This window comes from Psilocybe cubensis, chromosome 8, assembly GCF_017499595.1.
Source record: "Psilocybe cubensis strain MGC-MH-2018 chromosome 8, whole genome shotgun sequence".
NCBI classification, from domain to species: domain Eukaryota; kingdom Fungi; phylum Basidiomycota; class Agaricomycetes; order Agaricales; family Agrocybaceae; genus Psilocybe; species Psilocybe cubensis.
The window spans coordinates 2,286,419-2,303,123 of record NC_063006.1 but is presented as its reverse complement, the minus strand read 5'-3'; the positions used below and the strand labels follow the sequence as shown (position 1 = coordinate 2,303,123).

The following is a 16,705-nucleotide window of genomic DNA, read 5'->3' as shown; positions in this document are numbered from 1 at the left end:
ACCTGACATGATTCTAGCGGACTGCTCCACGAGCTACAACTGTCTTGCATATGTCAAAAGGGGGACATTTAGAACTCGGACAGGATTAATTCTTTTTTTCATGAGCAAAGGAAGACTTGTTAATAGCGACGTCGACGGTGGAATTAGGAACAACCCAGAGCCAGTGGACATGTGTGTGTGTGTGGAAAAACACGGAAATATCAATGCTGATGGGGTCTGCAGGCAATCGCCTCGGCCGCAAATACATGAAAAGACTAGACATGGTAATTCCCGGCATTCCAAAAGTAAACTTGACTTGAGTGCAGGGGTGCGTTCACTTGTCATGATCAGCAAAATACTTACATGATATGCCCATCCATAAGTTTGCATGATAGGTGCTCCATACGTTTCTGAGAACGTTCGGAGGCTGAAATATACGTTACATACATATTCTTATGCTTATGCAGCAGTAATATCTCTTTGACTTTGACAGAATCGAAAAGGAGGCCATGACAGGCTTTCTTGGTCTCGTTTAACCCTTTATTTTGCGGTTAGCTTCAGACGGTCTTGTTATTACGGTAATGATATGAATGGGAAATGCCTTTCAATGGCCGAGCCCGTTGCGGTCCGTCTTGTCTGGTGCCTTTTCCGAAACTTGCATGATGGAGTACTAGCATACTACTACGCCTGCAATGGAGAAGATCGACTCTGACACTGCTATATTTATTATACGCGATCGCAATACCACTGGCTATATACCTCAGTTCGACCTCCGGGACTTGCAGTGCTCGGAGATCTGGAAATGATCCCACACCAGATCGCACATTAGCCGATGCAGATATAAGGCACCATTTGTAATAGTACGTCAGGCAATTCGGCGCAAGATGTGTTGCCAAATAGGGGTGTTGGTGAAGATGGAAGGCGATGATTGTCTGGGTTCAAGTGGGTGGTGGATGCAGCGCTGGCTAGACTAGGAGCATAAAGCAAGGATGAGTTGGGGGTGAAAGTGCATTGAGAGTGGCGGAGATGAGATTGAAGGTGGATCAGATCATCAGGAATAAGACGGAGTCCCCCGAAGACCCAAGGATTTTAAGAAAAGCTTCCTTTTGTAAGTCCTGGCATCTTTCCATTTTGCCGAATACGACGGATTTCAGTTGCCGGCAACCTAATTAGAACCGCCGTGCAGTGAGTCGTATATTCTCCTAGAATCTGGAGAGAGAATGACATGGATGCTATGAAAAGAAAGAAAGGCTGTACCTGGCCATGTTTGTCTCCAATTTATATCCGGCGGCTGGACAAAGGGGACAAAGCCACGCAACAAACCTGGATGGCATCTTCCAGATAGATCTCATCTGTTACATCTCCGGCAATTTCATTCGTCCCTATATATTTACTACCGAATGAAATCTAAGAACCGATTCTCCTCTACCTCTTCTTCAGCACGCGCTTTTGCTTCCATACTCACCCCGTATCCAGCTGCCAATCCCCAGTAGCCCCTCCCCCACACCGACCATGTCCTCCTCCAGCTCAGTCTACAACGTATGTTGTCGTCCAATATTTTTTCCATCCAACCCCTCACCCCGCTGTTCTCTCCTAGCATCGTCCTATGCAGCCTACTGGTGTACGCACATCCACCGCCCAGGATCCCCCACCCCCAGTCCATCCCACCTTTTCCATCGCCGATCCGCTCGACGCAATCAGGCGTCAATTTGATTCACTACAGACAGACCTTGCGCGGGTACGCAGAGAAAAGGAGGAAATGGAGGCAAAGCGTGAGTTGTCGTCTTTCACCTGTCCAAAACCCAACAAAAATTAAATGCATAACGTGATTCTACAATGCGCCACCCATGCTACTAGTAAACGCCCAAATTGCTGAGCTCAACACGATCCGAAAGTCCTTGTTTGACTTGGAAGAAGAGCACACGAGGATCCGTCAGCAGTACGAGGAGGAATTACACCGTCTGCGGTCAGAGACCGTGGCGATACAATCTGCTGCTGCTGCTCCTCCGCCGCACCAATCCACACCAGCACCCGGATTTTCGGGTCGTCCCCGCGGCCCCGGCGTTTCGGAGGCATCACCCAGGCTCACGAGTACGAGCCAACATGAAACCTACTATCAACTAGACAAACGGCCCATGAGTCGAGGGCTCCCCCCACCAGGCGAGCGCACGCCGATGGAGCAGCATACAAAGCTTAGCAGAGCCAGGTCCTCTGAAAGGGACCAACCCGACTCTGATCAGCGCGAGTCTAAAAGACGCAAGGCACGGAGGGAGAACCAACTGGGTATATCATTTTCTTCCTTTCTTCCTTTGTTGACCTTGTCCATCATTTCTTGAAGCGCTAAAACGTCTGTCTGATGGCACTATTTTTTCCTCTCTCTCTCTCTTGCAGATATGTATCCACCGCCGATGGGCCCGCAGTCTTATCATTCATCGTCATCTGCGCCATCTGGCGTCAAGCCTCAGTCGTCATCATATAACGATTCTATAGGGTATTATCGCTTCCCGGGACAGGAGGGACAGCCTGGTCCCAGTACCTCGGCGCTCCCACCCATAAACCCCAATCCCCCTAATCCTGTCTTCAATAGCCTCAATCCGGACACCCTACCCCCCGAGTTCAAGAGGTTTGGTTCAGATTGGTTTGCACTCTACAATCCGAAAGTAAGAAAGACGCTCGACGTCAATCTGGTACACACCTTTTCGCACGACACGTGAGTTTAATGCCTTTTTTCACCTTACACTCCTTCCTTCCTTCCTTCCCTTTTTTTCTTTCTTCTTTTTTGTCCGTTTGGGCCGTTTGAAACGCGAAACTTACCGAAAAGTAGCGTGGTCTGTTGTGTCCAGTTTTCGTTTGATGGCAAGTACTTGGCCACGGGCTGTAACAGGACTGCGCAGATTTATGACGTCCAATCCGGCATAAAAGTTTGGTAAGTGGCTCAGTCAAAGTCTACTTTTATCCTTTCCAATCCAGGGTCCCTCACATATCTTTAATCCAACCGCAGCGTTCTTGCAGACGAGACGGCTCGCCCCGAGAAAGACTTGTACATTCGGAGCGTGCGTTTTAGCCCCGACGGCAAGTACCTCGCGACAGGTGCAGAAGATTGTATTGTTAGAGTTAGCCAATTCCCATTACACTTCACCCAGCACAACACAAGCTCATTGACGTTATACTTTCACACCACACCCCCCCTCTGTGATCTATCTAGGTCTGGGACATCGCAAAGAGGCTCGTCCTCCACCGCCTCGAGGGGCACACGCAGGAAATCTACTCGCTCGACTTCTCGCCCGACGGGCGATACATCGTCTCCGGCTCAGGCGACCGCACAATGCGGATCTGGAATATCACCAACAACACCTCACAGACCATCACAATCTCCGATACCGACACTCTGAGTAACGACGCGGGCGTGACCTCCGTCGCCATCTCGCCGGACGGCTCGCTCGTTGCAACCGGCACGCTCGACAGCCCCGTGCGCGTCTGGGACGTCGCCACGGGCACACTGCTCGAGCGTCTGCGCGGCCACGGCAACAGCGTCTACAGCGTCGCGTTCTCCGCGGACGGCAAGGGCATTCTCAGCGCCAGCCTCGACAAGACGCTCAAGTACTGGGACATCAGCCACCTCGTCGCCGCCTTTGCCAACCGCGTGAAGCCAGATCCGCAGTCGGGCATCAGCATACCCGCTCACCCGCCCTCAGCCTGCACCATCAACTACGTCGGCCACAAGGTCTGTGTCAATTTTTTGTATTGCATTTTAAGTACTTGAATGTATTGAATGATTGTCTCACCGCCCTCTCCCCGATTCCAGGACTACGTGCTTGCGGTATGCGTGTCAAGCGACAACCGATGGGTCGTCTCAGGGTCCAAAGATCGCACCGTCCACTTTTGGGACCTCAAATCCGCCACCTTGCAACTAACCTTGCAGGGCCACAAAAACTCTGGTACGTCTCTCTCCCTCCCTCCTCTCTCTCACTACCACTCTCGCACGCACGCACGCACGCGCGTAGTATCTACGCGACAGCTCCGCCTAAAATAATATCCACTATCCACTATCCACTCACACTAATGCTAACAACACTAAAAACGTAATTTATCCAGTCATATCGTTAAACATGAATCCCCTTGGAGGTATGTTCGCTACTGGCAGTGGTGACAACACAGCGAGAATTTGTAAGTTTTTTAAGCAAAATCCATTTTTTTTCTAAAAAAAAAAGTTCCCTTTCTGACTTAATCTTACCCTTTTTTGTAGGGACGTATTCCACTACTCCATCATGACGGCCGGGCGCTTTCGTTCCATTTGTTTTAAATTCCTAATTCACGCATTACTCACGATTTATTATACTCTACACATTATACCCCTACCACCTCTTACTAACTGCTTGCTCCTTGCTCTGCGGGGTCCGAATTCTACATGACAGGGCTCCTAATCATCACCTACAGTTTGCATCTTGCTCTTCGTTTCGTCTTGTCTCGTTTTTATCTAGTTATCCGCCTTGCTTTCACATATATAAAGTCTCATCCAACTCTTGTAAAATACTACACATTCTCCTCCAATTATTATACCAAATCTCATTAGTAGAATCGAGAAAAAAGTGTATATATCATAATATTTCTCAATCTCTGCCATCAACACGAGTCCCATTCTGATCAGTGCACCAGTCCAACATCGCGCACTCAGGAAGAGTTCCTGCAGGCTCATCGCCATCATCTTTCAGAAGCAGAGCCACAACTCCATGTGGTGGCACGTTGTGCGCCGTGAAGTTCCGAACTGCCGTACCATTTTGCGTATGGGTCCAGAGATCCTAATTGACCGAGAACGTGGTCAGCTGAAAGAAAAAAGGAAAAAAGGAAATGACCGTGAATGTAAGCGACTCGACCTACCCTGACTGAATATTGCCGGCCTGCACGAATCCAAGGCGACTCCGTCAAACGGAAAGTCATGTCGGCAGGATGATCCAGAGTGTTCAGCTAAGGAACATTGTGTAAGCTACCAACAACAACAACAACGAATACAAGACAAAGTTACCAGCATGAAGACGGTGCCATTCTGACTGTCCCCGCTCCAGTATTGAGCAGGATGGGTGGCGTTAAAGGTCCAATCAGGCTATGGATAGAAAAGGTTAGACAAGGCCAATCTGCTGGTAAGCCATTGTCCTCGACTCACGTTAATTCCCCATCGGAAAGGAGTGATCGATGTGCCGACGACGGGATCCTGATTAATCGCAATAATTTCGGTGTTCTTCAAAATGCTCAGAGTCTGTTCTGTGACGGTGGCAAGCTGTCCTCCAGGTTAGGAAAAGATAAAGACTTGAGCGCTGACGGGACAACATACTTCTGTGCTCTGATGGATCGAGACGTTAGAGGTCAATCGATAGAGCGGCTAGTATCAAGCAAATATAACTCACAATTAATAAGGGGGACTTCATGAGAGCCCACGCCGTGAAGTGCGATTTTTGTTCTTCATATGTGAGATCGCCGTTTCCTCTGCGAGGTACAAAGAAAAACAACTCAGTAACAGAAAGGCAGTGGAGTTAGAACTACTCTGCTCACACTTCAAGCTGGAATAAGAACGCGATCGAATCAGCAAGGCAACATTAAATTTATGAGTGCAAGTTCCGGTTCTTACAATATCCATGTCATTGCGTCCATAGAAATCCGTCGCAGTAGCTATGAAAGAATTCCTATCAAAGGAGGTAAGTTCTACCGGAAAAACGTCAAACATATATTTGTTTCTTACTCGTTCAAGATGCTAGCCAAAGACTTCCACTCCGGGTCTATAGGATCATCATCCATATAAATTCAACAAGAACCTGATGGATGAACGTACAAATATCCATGGTTGTCTGAACAACGAATGGATTAAACACTGGCGTAAGGGAGATATATTAATTTTACTCACTCTCCAGCTCTGACCCAGTTTACGGGCCCAGATCCATGGTTGATTCTGGCGTGGATATCCCAAGGTTAATTCGCAGTATCTAAAAATAAACTCGAAAGGCTCTTACGCGACCCCATTGGCACAGCGAAAATAAGAAGGGTGGTTTCCCAGAGCTCTTGCTTAGCCTGATAATTGCTTCTGACATGCGCGTGAATTCTGAAAGAATAATATCATGTAATCAGCGGCAATTCTCAAGAATAAAGTGGTATAAATAGGCTTGTGAGAAAACTTACTACCGACCATACCCTCCTTGATAATTTCATCAAAGGGCACTGCATGAGGAGTTAGCAACTATCAGTCTCCCGAATACGCCAATACTTGCCAGCGCAGTTGTCGTATCTGTTGCAATATATTTAGTGGGTTAATGCTTGTGGCAGCTGCAGTTTCTTATCTACATACTTTAATAAATCGAATCCCCAATCTTGGAAGAGCTTGATATCCCTGAAAGGAGGATAAAATGGTTTAGCATTTGGTGAGAAATCTTAATGTAAAAAATGAACCTGTCTTCATTCATATATGATCCTGGGTATTTTTGGCAGGTAAACCATCCGGAGTCGCTGTACTATATCAAAATTTTAATTTTGATAAGCAGAACCTACAAAAATTGCGCTCACAATGCCCGCTTTACTGTAAGTTTCCGATAGTCAGTAAAGTTTGTCGACCAACCAAGAAGCTGATGATAGACGTACAGTCCGAGGGAGTGTATTTGATCCGTCAGCGCATTCATCCCGGAAGGGAACCGTTCCTTGTCTAGACTCAATTTGTCAATAAAGAGTGCTTGCACCACGAGTGGAGCTATACTCCTGACTTGCGACAATATCACCCTCTGGGCTTCGCTTTTTCTCAGAATAACAGTCATCGATATTCATATGATCATATCCTAGATCCTAAAATCAATATGTGAGTCTTTGAGAGTAGCGGCGTTCTAGAAAGAATTCTACCAAAAGTCCAAGGGATTTCATAAGGCGAGCGGTTCGCAAGATTTTAGTTTCATCGATATCACACTGAAATGAAAGTCAGTGCCATGAGATTCACGCGGAAAAATTGGATCGTACGGCGTAGGAATTCCACGCTTTGAGTGTAATGAATGGTCATCATCATGCTTTATCGGGAAAGGCTTAAGCACATACTATTATAACCCATGACTGCATGTAAAGGTTAGTCTTTGAATGAGAATCCAAGGTTCTAGAATACTTACAAGGAAGTCGGCCAACCGAATTGTTGCGTAGAGCGATTTGCTCAAGCGGCGTGTGCGGAACAACATTTTCGTTTGGTTTTGTGCGAGTCACCCATACTCCGAGCAATCCGGCCAAGATAATGAAGCCAAGGGCCATAATTACGGTAAATGGAGCAAGGCTAATGATAAGGCGCCTTTGAGAAAACTTCTTCGCTGAACTGGCATCTAATTACGTATAAGGTGAGCGTTCTGGTACGTAGAAAGATCTTCAGAGAAGACTTGCCAACAGAGTGCTGGAAACCGGTAGCAAGTACTTGGTAATAAAGTGTAAGCTAGTGCCCCAACTGAGATACAGGTTGTAGTGGAACACACCAGGTCGGCCGTTGCGAGAGTCGTCGTCGCGATCTACAACGCAATTAGAAGGCACGAACAATAGACAGACTACAACACCGTACATCCATTTGCTCTATTGCTATGCATATATTCGTTCATTTCTGCTCGTAACACGTCCCATATGATGAGTGCGCTCAGTGTTAACTGTTCTTCAAGAAAGGAAAATACCTGTATCTGCATCCAGGGCATCGCTGGAAGATTGGGCATCATGCTGCACCAGTGGTGCGTATAACGCAGAGTCTTTGGAAGTCAGCTATAATATAGACATGTAGATGATAATTCGCTACATACCTTTAGGGTTTTGCATCCTATGTATCCCGCCTTCGTAGTACTATAGCTTGGCCGTATTGAACAGGGTATGTCGACTGAATTGATAGGAGGGTATCCGTAGAATGTTGCCTTCAAAAGTGAAAGGTATTAGGACCGATGCTGAATTGTGATAGAAAGACAACACGTAAGACGGCAAAACATCGTCAGCAACGTAGAAGGAAATTTCACGAGTATTTGACTGTCACTTACTGAATGTGGGGGTTAACCAACACTGCACAAACACAGGGGGCTGTATTGTTGAAGAAATGTAATGAGTTTACGTTGAGAAAGTAGAGTTATTAAGCCTGACCAACAAGAAAAGGAGTCCCAGTAAATCAACAACGCCCGTCACAGTGATGCGCGTTGCCAGAGCCTTGAGCACTGCCTCGGACAATGGTGGCCGATGTACTTTCAGGAGGCGTGGGAATACTATCGCGTGACATTCATGAGGCAAAATTAAGCGTGACGTTTCACGTGATTAACGCGTCTATCGTTGAAGGCAAGTCACGAACGGTTTGACTACCTACTGGCATACCATTTATCTCAACCGTCGTTGTACTGAAGGCTCTAAAGTAAGTTGAAGGCTGTATTTGGCACATGAAAATGATCAATGGAGATTTGGTTAGGGAACATGTCACGACCATCACTTGAACTGCCAGCCATCGAGCCGAGTCAGAATGTTCAGGCTGCAAAGAAACTGGAGACGCAGTTGAACGCACTAGACATCCAGTTGTTGAAGAAAGCTCAAGAACTAAGTGAACATAGAACGGAGGACGATGAAGATCTCGATCCAGAAGATGCGATGATCAAGGATCCAGCTATCGTTGCAATGGATGTTGCCGCTCAAATAGTATGTGACAGTATTCCTCAAGACGCGTCTTCCCTTGATATTCCTCGCAGGCCTATCTACGAAAACTGAAATTTCAATATCTGGAACAAAACGCGAAGGACAAATATGTCAAATCCATTGTTAGTGATATCGACGATGCACCGATTATTACAGTAGAACAGAACAACGAGCTTTCAGCGATCAACGAAGAAAAGAAGGCAAAGCTAAAAGTCGCGAAACAAAAGCTGGAAGAGACACAGAAAAATATCAGACTGTTGGCTCCACTTGTCGAACAAGGTGCGTATTGTGTGGCTAGACCTTGATTCCGATTCAAGACAAATTTGGACAGATTATCATCAGGTTAAACAGGCAACAGACAGAGCAGCGCTACTTTCTCAGAAAATAATAGATGCTCGGACGCGCCTAATGCTCCTCAGACACACTCACCCCCACCCACGACTAACAATCCCGCTCGCCGATCAAAAACTTGCCGACCAGGTAGTAGAGATGCAAACGCTGAGCGATCAAGTCCAATCTGTCAAACAGAAGGCTAAAGCGGACAAAGCACGTGTGAAGGCCGGTGCTTTAGTGGTCGAGAATCTTCGAATCGAAGCCTCCGAAGCGCAGAAGGCCGTTAAAAATGCCCAGTTAGATGAGGAGGACAGCAGAATCGTTCCTTTGTATGAATGGTGCGCAGCTTTGATATACGCATACTACACTGCTCTCATACAATATCTCAGGTTTACCGCATCTTTATCCCTTCAGCGTTCTATCCACAATCTCGAAGATTTGCATTCTGAAACGGAAAACGAACTTCGTCTAACATACAAAATAAGCTCCTCTCCTCCGCATCACATTACAATCACCCTAATATTTCAGTCCGACACGAAGAAACTCGCTGCAGCGGAAGTTTCAGGCCTGGATGAACTGGGAATCGAAGTAGGGGACGTGGTGGATGCGCACATACAAGTTAATGATGTTCACGGGCTGGTGGCAGCTATTCTTGCTCATGCAAGAGCCGCTGCAGGCACATAACCTGATGAGTCCTGGCCATATTCTTTTCCTTTTCTATTCACGAGTTAATTTATTCATCGATATGTATGATATCTGTAATAACATACCCCTCCTCTATCATGTTCATTCACTTTGGCAGGCCCGGAACTCTAAATACCGTTTTGATATTCCAACGGTCCCGAAAGCCAACTGGACGTTCCGCCGCCATGTTCAAGTGATCTAGAAAACGGGAAACAAACTCGCAGAAGCAGGTTTCGGCCCGATCTGTATATGTGATCGCGGTCGTGACCTTGACTCCTGACTTTTACACGCTGGACGTGAGCTCCATCCCTTGACTGAATCTGTAGGAAGCGGCTACCCACAGTTCTTGTCATCGCCGTCATAGAACCACTTGCATCATGGAACACAATTATCCTCGTTGCATGGCGATACTCTGGCAAATTCCAGTATACTGTTGTCTCTTCGCACCAGCCCATCGCTTACTCTCTTGCAGAAACGAGCTCACAAAAATCTCTGTTGCTAACAAGTCTATCTCGGTCCTTAGATCTGCTGTATTCTATTATACCAATTTTCGAAGACAATATCTACATCTCCAGTCAAGCCTTCTGTGCAGTAAGCCTTACGGCATATATTCGGAAACACCCTACATGAACCACCTTTGCGCATGAGGCCTACTTGCTTCGAAGCGACTAATACTTCGTGACAAGTCATGCACTTTCCAGTTGGACGTCCAATGCTTCTAGTTGGATCTGGAGCAGGTTTAAAAGAAGACATCTCTTGACTCCACTCAGGCCCCTTCGAACAACAACCATGTTCTCTATCTCTTTCTGGGCCGTAACACTCGGCCTCGTCGCTTTCAATGTCAACAATCCTGTCAACGCTATCAACAACGGCGTAGCGCGCTTGCCAAGTCAGTCGGTCCAGATTCCCTTACGTGACCAAAACGTTTTTGGCTAACGATTCTGGGAAATAGTCCTGGGTTATAACAGTATGTTACACGCCTCTGACGCATTCATGCCTTATTGCTAACCTCTCTAAACTTAGCGTGGAATGCCTACCAGGTACTCGATCGCTTTTGAATACAAATGCCCTCGGCACCGACGCTAATAATGAACCTTCCGCATATTCACAGTGCAACATCGATGAAAATCTGTTGTTGACGACCGCGAAACTCATGAAGTCGTTGGGTCTCCAGGTCTGCATAAAGTTTTCTCATGCCTTCTAAATATAATGTTTTGGTGGAGAATCGTGATTGACATCATTGTCACTGTAGGCGGCCGGCTACAATTTTGTCAACATAGACGACTGCTACGCTGAGAAAAACCGAACTGCCAGTGGTGATATTCAGGAAGGCAAGCTTTGCATTGAGCAACCGTTCTCAGTGATGTTCTGCCCTACTGATTTCAAGGTTACTATCAGACAAAGTTCGCTTCAAGAATGGGATGGTCAAGCTCAATCAACAGATCCATGCTCTTGGATTGTGTGTATATTTTCTATGAGTATTATTAGCTCTTAAAGTTACTGACAACCCATGTCAGCCAAACCGGCATTGTGCGTGTTTTTCCAGTTACCTCAATTAAAATTATTCCATGTCGTCATCGAAATTACAGTACAGCGATTCCGGATGGTTCACATGTGCAGGATATCCTGGATCTTTCATGAACGAAGTTCGAGATGCTACTACCTTCGCCAAGTGGGGATTTGACTATTTGAAGTGAGTGATTGTTCTATTGGTTTTCATTTATTTCCATTTACTAAAATTGGCTTCCGTAGGTACGACAATTGTGCTAGTAAGTATATCACAGATGGATTGGTACCTAGTGAAACCACCTCATTGCTTATCTAGTTCCTTACGACGACATCATTAAACAAGGCATAGTCGGAAGTGCGTCAATATCGTGGGTGCTGTGCGAATAATAGACTAATTAGCAACTTTCAGAGTATCAACGCATGGCCGATGCTCTGGCCCAAGTTAGCAAGACTTTCAACAGGCCGTTTGTCTTCTCGTTGTGTGAATGGGGCTGGGTAAGTCGTGTTTTCTTTGTATCATCACTTCTCTGATTTGTCACATCTAGAGTCAAGTGTGGCTGTTCGTACTTTTCTATTCCATGTTTAAAACTGTTAGGAATCCTCATGTCTCTTCAGCTGGGGTGCGAAACTAGGGCATAGTTGGAGGGTTCGTCAACTTCCTTTTGTTTATATCGTATAACTTACGATATTTGGCCCATTTAGACTACTGGAGACATCGCTCCCCAGTGGAACTCTCTTGCCTCCATTATCAACTTGTAGGCTACCAAAAGCACTGTGTGATAACCTCCAACCTTATTGTCTTGTAGCAACTCGTTCATTACTCAAGCCACTGACTTCTATGGCCGCAATGATCTGGACATGGTACGTCCTATGTGCATTGTTTCTAAGTGATGGACATTAATACCAATCTTAGCTTCAACTGTACGTATTTAGTATAATTTTCTCTTAGGAATTGAGCTGAGAAATCAATGGATACTTCAGCGGGAATGGCGGCTTGACTTTTGAAGAATCAAAGTCGCACTTCACCGCGTGGGCATTGATGAAGTCGCCACTCCTCGTTCGTTAATTTATTTCTTCACCTTTCGCGAAATGAAGCTCTCATGCATCATCATTTTATAGATCGGGACCAACGTACGATGCACTTGAATCAATTGATGGTATGAGACTCACTAATTCCTATCCATAGCTGTCGGCCATCACACCTGATATTCTGGAAATCTTAACCAACCGAGAGATTCTCGCCATTAATCAAGATCCTGTCGAAGGAACCAGTATCTCTCCCTTCCGTTGGGGAATCAACGTAAGAACCCACACCCATAATTGCTATTTAAAAAGGCAACTGACAATTGTTGATTAGCCGGACTGGACAAGCAATAGCACGCACCCAGCTCAATATTGGAGTGGACCTTCCGAAAACGGAACCGTGTTTATGCTGGTAATCATCATTTCGCTTCAAGAAGTAATCGAACAGCGCTGAGATTTGCAACGTAGCTCAACACGCTTGACACTCCATCCACGATGTTCTTCAACTTGACCGAATCTCCTTTCATTCGAGCAGGTCGCCAATACTCCGTTAGGGTAAATTTTATGTTAAATCCTCTTTCATCTCGTTTCGTGCTGAAAATCCGGGTGTCTTTTACACAGGACCTTTGGTCACACACCAACAACGGCACGGCTGTAAGAAACTTCACGGCAACGGATGTACCACCTCACGGTGTTGTGGCTTTGTTGTTGAAAGACGCCGGCGACGAACCTGCGGGACTTTTCCCTGCCTGCAGCGTCTGGTGGCAATGCACAGACAAGAACGGTACTCACGTTGGTGGATAAGTACAAGAGGTTTTATTGGAGATCACAGGTAATAAGAAGTACAAGGAGTCGTCATTTTTCTTTCATTTTTTCTGGAAACTGCTACTACTGTGATAATATACTGGTATAAAGATATTTCAACATTGATATCTCCCACCAGGTAAGCGCCGATAGGAGATAGGAAGGTGATGGTATCAACATCTAAATGTGGTATAGCCTATAAAACCACATTCACAACTTTGGTTTTACGTGTGGCGTTCGAGTCTTGTTTACAATACTATCGCGAAGAATGCGCCTTAGAATCTTGCCACTAGGACTCTTAGGAATTGAATCAACAAATTCAATACCTCCGTCGAGCCATTTATAACGAGACTTCGCATTCTTCACAAACTGATCCAAATCATTAGCCACATTCCCCATGTAACCAATACAGGCGCCTACTTTGTATATATCTGCTTTAAGCGAGGATGCTGCAGCTGGGTTATTTTTTATCTCCTCGGCAGCTTGCTGACGCAGTACAATGAACGCTAGAGGAAGCTCTCCAGCATATTCGTCTGGAACTCCTATGACGCCGACTTCTGCGATGCTTGGGTGGTCAATGAGATGGCCTTCGAGCTCTGCAGGTGCGACTTGGAACCCTTTGACTTTAATCATTTCCTTTGACAAAACCGTTGAGAAACAAAGTAATAGTAGAAAATTGGCAGAGAACACGGTTCTACCTTAATGCGGTCGATGATAAATAGATCACCGTTGGAATCAATCTTTACCTCGTCTCCGGTTTTATACCATCTAATAGGAATATCGAAGTCAGCTTGTGTATTGTGTAGCTATTTTCGGTAAATACCCATTCTGGAATGCTTCACGCGTACTAAAATTACGATAGTTAACAAGGCCAAATCTGCAAGAAAGCTTTCGAAAACTACTCACGATGCCTCATTCTTGTAATATCCGAGCGTTATTTGATTGCCTTTAACCCAGAGCTCCCCAGACTCGCCAATTGCAGCAATAGATCCATCAGACTTGACCACTTTAGCGGTAGTGCCAGATATAAGCTGGCCTCCGCTGCCGACAGTCCCTATTCTTTGGGAGAGAGGCCACTATAAACGTCCCATCAAAACGCTGTCGCCAAGGGCCCATATTAACAGAGCCAGACACTTACCATGCTGACTGCACCGCACATTTCTGTCATACCTTTACGTGGTTGATAGCCATCAGAAGGGGAAGACGTGTTATCGTTTTGTTGCACATACCGTACCCTTGCCCAAGACAAGCATTTGGCAGTTTCTTGATAAGGTGTTGAGTAAGCTCGATTGTGAGAGGAGCAGCCGCTACCATGCAATATCGGATGCCGGATAAATCGGCTTTCAGAGCTGCGGGGTGCTGGTGCAGATACATAAATATAACTTTACTTCAAAGTTAATATACTAATACGAGCGTACCTTGCAAAGAAGAATGACCTGAGGTGGAACGATCCTAAATTCAGTTGTTTAGTGGATATACAGGCAATATAGTATGATTGTCTAACATAAGATGGGTGATTCTGTATTTTTTAATCCCTTCTAGAAATTTCAGGAAGTCAAATTTACGCGTAATGACAAGAGTCATCTGGGGTTTAGTGAATATAAACCGTTACTCTTACATCGTTGAGAAAGTCTTACCTGGCAGTATAGAATAAAATGTAACTTTATAATTGGCGATATTAGTTTGGCGCCGGGCTCATTAGTAATTACCAACTTACATTCATTGCAAGACCATAAATATCTTCATGTACACTGAGATAAGAAGTAGTGAAGAAAATTCAATAATATTTGGCTCACGATAGAGAGGAAGGACTGAGGGATATCAGCTTAAATTCATATTCTAGGATGCTTGCAGACATACCTCCAGTGCAAACATCTCCTGGCCTATATCGTGGCTCCACTCCAGGCAAGTTCATATTTAATCCATCAAAGGTAGCTAGTTGGAGGACGTTACATATCGCGGTTTGGTGAGAGATAGACACTGCCTATCAAAGATGCATGAGTCATGATTATTGGAAAGCGCCAGGAAGCGTCACCTTTGGTTTTCCGGTTGTTCCTGAAGAGAAGCAAAGAAACGCCACCTTAGATGATCCAGCTCCAGGCTCGAGACGAAACGTATGAATGTTGGGAAGGTGTCGCCCGTGATTGATAAGCACGTTCACCGACTCGTATGCTGTGGCTTCCCCAGTAGGATCGCCTCCTAGTACGATGATGCGACTCCTGGAGATGTTGTGGCGCTTCGCGGCCTGGGCTGCGATAGAGACATTTTCTGCATCGGCAATGATGATCGACGGCTTAGTAACCTCGAATTGATAACCTAACAAAAAGTCATCAGCATCAAACATTGAGGAGTACATAGATTTGGGTCGATTACTCAGTTCACCGGTCGTGAGGCCAGGACTTGTTGGGCTGCATGGGAATGCATGAGGTTCTGGACCATGAGCAAAAAGGACTTCAAACGCACGCGACGATCGCACCCAGCCTATGAGCCGCCCATATACATACAGGATAGTCTGCTCGCTTGCGTTATTGATAGACCGCCGAAGTGAAATTGAAAGGTTCGGAGAACTCACCTGTATGGTTCGCAGCAAGCAGACTGACTAGACCAGGGAGTTAGATTGTTAATATGCCAGGGTCTCTTTGAAATTAGGGTACCTATCTCGTCGTTGCCTGTCGTCATGAATCATGAATAATAGTCGCCAAACCAGACATCGGAAAGTAACACACGAACCTAAACCAAATTGCTTTGCAAAGGATCTGGCCAAACAATCTGTACGATTACGAAGCTTATGTGTGGAATCTAAACAGGGGCTCATCATCACATCCAACAACACGTACTTCAGAAAGGAATACGGTTCGTCCACTTTCAGCGTCAATTAATGTGGGTATCTGTGGATACTCCTGTGTTGTTGTGGAGTGTTTCAGCTTGCGGTCAAGGAACACTTCTGGCAAAGTGAGATCGGCGGGAGGAGGTACAAAAGGCGGGCCAGACGACTGTACGAGGGCCATATTTAACGTCGTCGACGGGGTGTAGTTGAAAGGAAAGACGAGATTTAGAAGGTGGTTCAGGCATGACCTTTTGAAGATCCGCTGAAAAGTTTAACCGTAAGTTCATGCGAAGCACGCTGTAAAGGTTGTGGGTCACCTTATGGGAGATTGTATCCTAGTCATCTGAGTGAGTGCGAAAATAGTTGGTAGAATTTTACCCATGTTTCAGGATTTTAAGGGATTAAGAAGGGAGAAAACTCATTTCAGGGACCAAATTTGTTACAATTATGCTATGAATTGAGGCAGGTTCGTAGAAATAATACAGGGACACAACTTCTTGGCATGTTCGGGCTCGGACCTTCCTTGATGGGCCGTCTTTGTCGGCCCGGCAATTGTCAAGAAGCGCGCCGGCCACCGTGGGCAGCGATGCAGTCATGATTGCAGGGCAGAAAGATCTTGTTACAGTCTGTTCTGCAAATGCATAAAATCTGCATTTATTCTCTCACCTCGAAAGGATGAAGCAGTTCGTACTGAAATGTGTTTCGGCGCCTAAAAGCCAAGGCCGACATCCCGCCACGTTGTCCAAACTGAGATAGACGCGTCGGTACCGCGTTAGTCATGTGATGTGACATCACGTATCAAAAGCCACTTTGAATGAGTCTGAAAAGTCTGAACAAAACTTACACTTCACCTGCACATTTGCCATACGAAAACAAATCCAGCTG

General features: G+C 45.9%; 5 protein-coding genes across 5 annotated transcripts; 3 read left to right on the top strand and 2 right to left on the bottom strand.

Annotated features, from left to right (window-relative positions):
• Window positions 1–1,491: 1,491 nt before the first annotated feature.
• JR316_0009235 (Transcriptional repressor rco-1) lies at window positions 1,492–4,251 on the top strand (the record flags this gene model as incomplete). The annotated part of the gene is made up of 9 exons (XM_047894940.1): window positions 1,492–1,518; window positions 1,592–1,751; window positions 1,837–2,262; window positions 2,371–2,689; window positions 2,981–3,092; window positions 3,185–3,703; window positions 3,785–3,917; window positions 4,075–4,146; window positions 4,226–4,251. 9 exons carry the CDS (start codon window positions 1,492–1,494, stop codon window positions 4,249–4,251), a joined length of 1,794 nt encoding a protein of 597 aa, XP_047746399.1.
• Window positions 4,252–4,589: 338 nt separating this feature from the next.
• JR316_0009234 (putative alpha-galactosidase B) lies at window positions 4,590–7,791 on the bottom strand (the record flags this gene model as incomplete). The annotated part of the gene is given in 19 exon segments (XM_047894939.1): window positions 4,590–4,778; window positions 4,858–4,944; window positions 5,003–5,080; window positions 5,141–5,254; window positions 5,382–5,483; window positions 5,603–5,657; window positions 5,714–5,750; window positions 5,872–5,920; window positions 5,982–6,070; window positions 6,148–6,186; window positions 6,237–6,253; window positions 6,314–6,355; window positions 6,604–6,664; window positions 6,723–6,801; window positions 7,129–7,316; window positions 7,464–7,496; window positions 7,547–7,633; window positions 7,653–7,724; window positions 7,776–7,791. The coding sequence occupies 19 exon segments, from the start codon at window positions 7,789–7,791 to the stop codon at window positions 4,590–4,592; spliced, it is 1,434 nt and encodes a 477-aa protein (XP_047746398.1).
• A 612-nt stretch (window positions 7,792–8,403) lies between these two features.
• Window positions 8,404–9,657, top strand: JR316_0009233 (uncharacterized protein; the record flags this gene model as incomplete). The annotated part of the gene is made up of 4 exons (XM_047894938.1): window positions 8,404–8,643; window positions 8,694–8,919; window positions 8,972–9,311; window positions 9,363–9,657. 4 exons carry the CDS (start codon window positions 8,404–8,406, stop codon window positions 9,655–9,657), a joined length of 1,101 nt encoding a protein of 366 aa, XP_047746397.1.
• A 789-nt stretch (window positions 9,658–10,446) lies between these two features.
• Window positions 10,447–12,993, top strand: JR316_0009232 (putative alpha-galactosidase B; the record flags this gene model as incomplete). The annotated part of the gene is made up of 16 exons (XM_047894937.1): window positions 10,447–10,550; window positions 10,681–10,831; window positions 10,910–11,116; window positions 11,247–11,350; window positions 11,410–11,426; window positions 11,483–11,521; window positions 11,576–11,661; window positions 11,869–11,921; window positions 11,973–12,027; window positions 12,080–12,087; window positions 12,148–12,223; window positions 12,286–12,297; window positions 12,353–12,466; window positions 12,524–12,601; window positions 12,658–12,744; window positions 12,811–12,993. 16 exons carry the CDS (start codon window positions 10,447–10,449, stop codon window positions 12,991–12,993), a joined length of 1,374 nt encoding a protein of 457 aa, XP_047746396.1.
• Window positions 12,994–13,203: 210 nt separating this feature from the next.
• Window positions 13,204–16,001, bottom strand: JR316_0009231 (4-coumarate--CoA ligase-like 1; the record flags this gene model as incomplete). The annotated part of the gene is made up of 18 exons (XM_047894936.1): window positions 13,204–13,362; window positions 13,414–13,629; window positions 13,692–13,761; window positions 13,817–13,840; window positions 13,900–14,069; window positions 14,132–14,163; window positions 14,223–14,352; window positions 14,412–14,445; window positions 14,498–14,577; window positions 14,631–14,654; window positions 14,711–14,744; window positions 14,850–14,977; window positions 15,029–15,309; window positions 15,376–15,401; window positions 15,457–15,505; window positions 15,566–15,592; window positions 15,724–15,778; window positions 15,831–16,001. 18 exons carry the CDS (start codon window positions 15,999–16,001, stop codon window positions 13,204–13,206), a joined length of 1,710 nt encoding a protein of 569 aa, XP_047746395.1.
• Between the last annotated feature and the right edge of the window lie 704 nt (window positions 16,002–16,705).